A 1,032-nucleotide genomic window follows, 5' to 3' on the forward strand; every position below is an offset into this window, starting at 1 on the left:
TTGGCCTCTTCACTTGATGGGCTCCACCACCAGCACCTTGCACTCCCGCTTGGCGATCTTGTCCAGTGACAGGACGCTCTTCTCGGGGGGCAGGTAGAGGGGGCGGCCCACGGGGGAGCCCACGGGCGGGGTGATGGCACGGCGCTCCATGACGCTGCCTGACCTGTCAGTGGGGGGGCACCAGGCGTCAGTGGGGGGGGGGCCGATTCCACCCCTCCCCCCAACAGCTCTCCCCACACCCCCTTTTCAATCCATTCCCCTCTTACACCCAGAAGAGGGACCCAGGAGTCCTGGCTCCCGCCAGGGGAGAGAGCACTGATGCCCTCATCTGATTGGCCACCCTACTGCAGACAGGCGACAGAGGGAGAGGGGCCCAATGTTAGAGCCCCGGCTCCACAGGCTCCACCCACTTGCCAGGCTCCTCCCCTCCTTAAATACTGCAGCACTTCTGGGCAGAGCTCCCCTCCCAGGCCCCCCATTCCCCCGGCAGGGCAGCCCCCCGTGTACCTCATGAGGTGGCTGCGGGACGGCTGCTGGTGGGAGAAGGACTGGGACCGGCCCAGCCCGGCCTGGTGCCGCTCCACCAGGTCCCGCACAGCTGGGCTGCCGGGGCTGCTCCTGCGCGAGATGGGCCGGGCGTCAGGAGGCGGGTTCGAGACACTCGCCGTGAACTGCAGCTTCAGCTTCATGTGCTGGGAGAGCTGGGGGGAGGAGAGAGAAAAGTGGGGAACTGTCCCTCCCTGCACCCCCCTCTTCAGAGAACCCAGGAGTCCTGGCTCCCAGCCCCCCCTGCTCTAACCCACCGGCCCCCACTCCCGTCTCAGAGCCGGCGAGAGAACCCAGGAGTCCTGGCTCCCAGCCCCCACTGCTCTAATCCACCGGCCCCCGCTCCCGTCCCAGAGCTGGGGAGAGAACCCAGAAGTCCTGGCTCCCAGCCCCCCTGCTCCAACCCAGCAACCCCAACTCCCCTCCCAGAGCCGGGGAGAGAACCCAGGAGTCCTGGCTCCCAGCCCCCCTGCTCTAACCCACCAG

The 1,032-nt window shown here is 67.5% G+C and overlaps 1 protein-coding gene across 1 annotated transcript; it reads right to left on the reverse strand.

Moving 5' to 3' along the window:
* Positions 1 to 6: 6 nt before the first annotated feature.
* Positions 7 to 701, reverse strand: LOC116818618 (trafficking protein particle complex subunit 14-like; the record flags this gene model as incomplete). The annotated part of the gene is made up of 2 exons (XM_032769679.2): positions 7 to 163; positions 508 to 701. Coding segments are annotated over 2 exons (348 nt in total), but the record flags the coding sequence as incomplete, so codon positions are not given.
* Positions 702 to 1,032: the final 331 nt, after the last annotated feature.

Source organism: Chelonoidis abingdonii, unplaced genomic scaffold, assembly GCF_003597395.2.
Source record: "Chelonoidis abingdonii isolate Lonesome George unplaced genomic scaffold, CheloAbing_2.0 scaffold3275, whole genome shotgun sequence".
NCBI lineage: Eukaryota > Metazoa > Chordata > Testudines > Testudinidae > Chelonoidis > Chelonoidis abingdonii.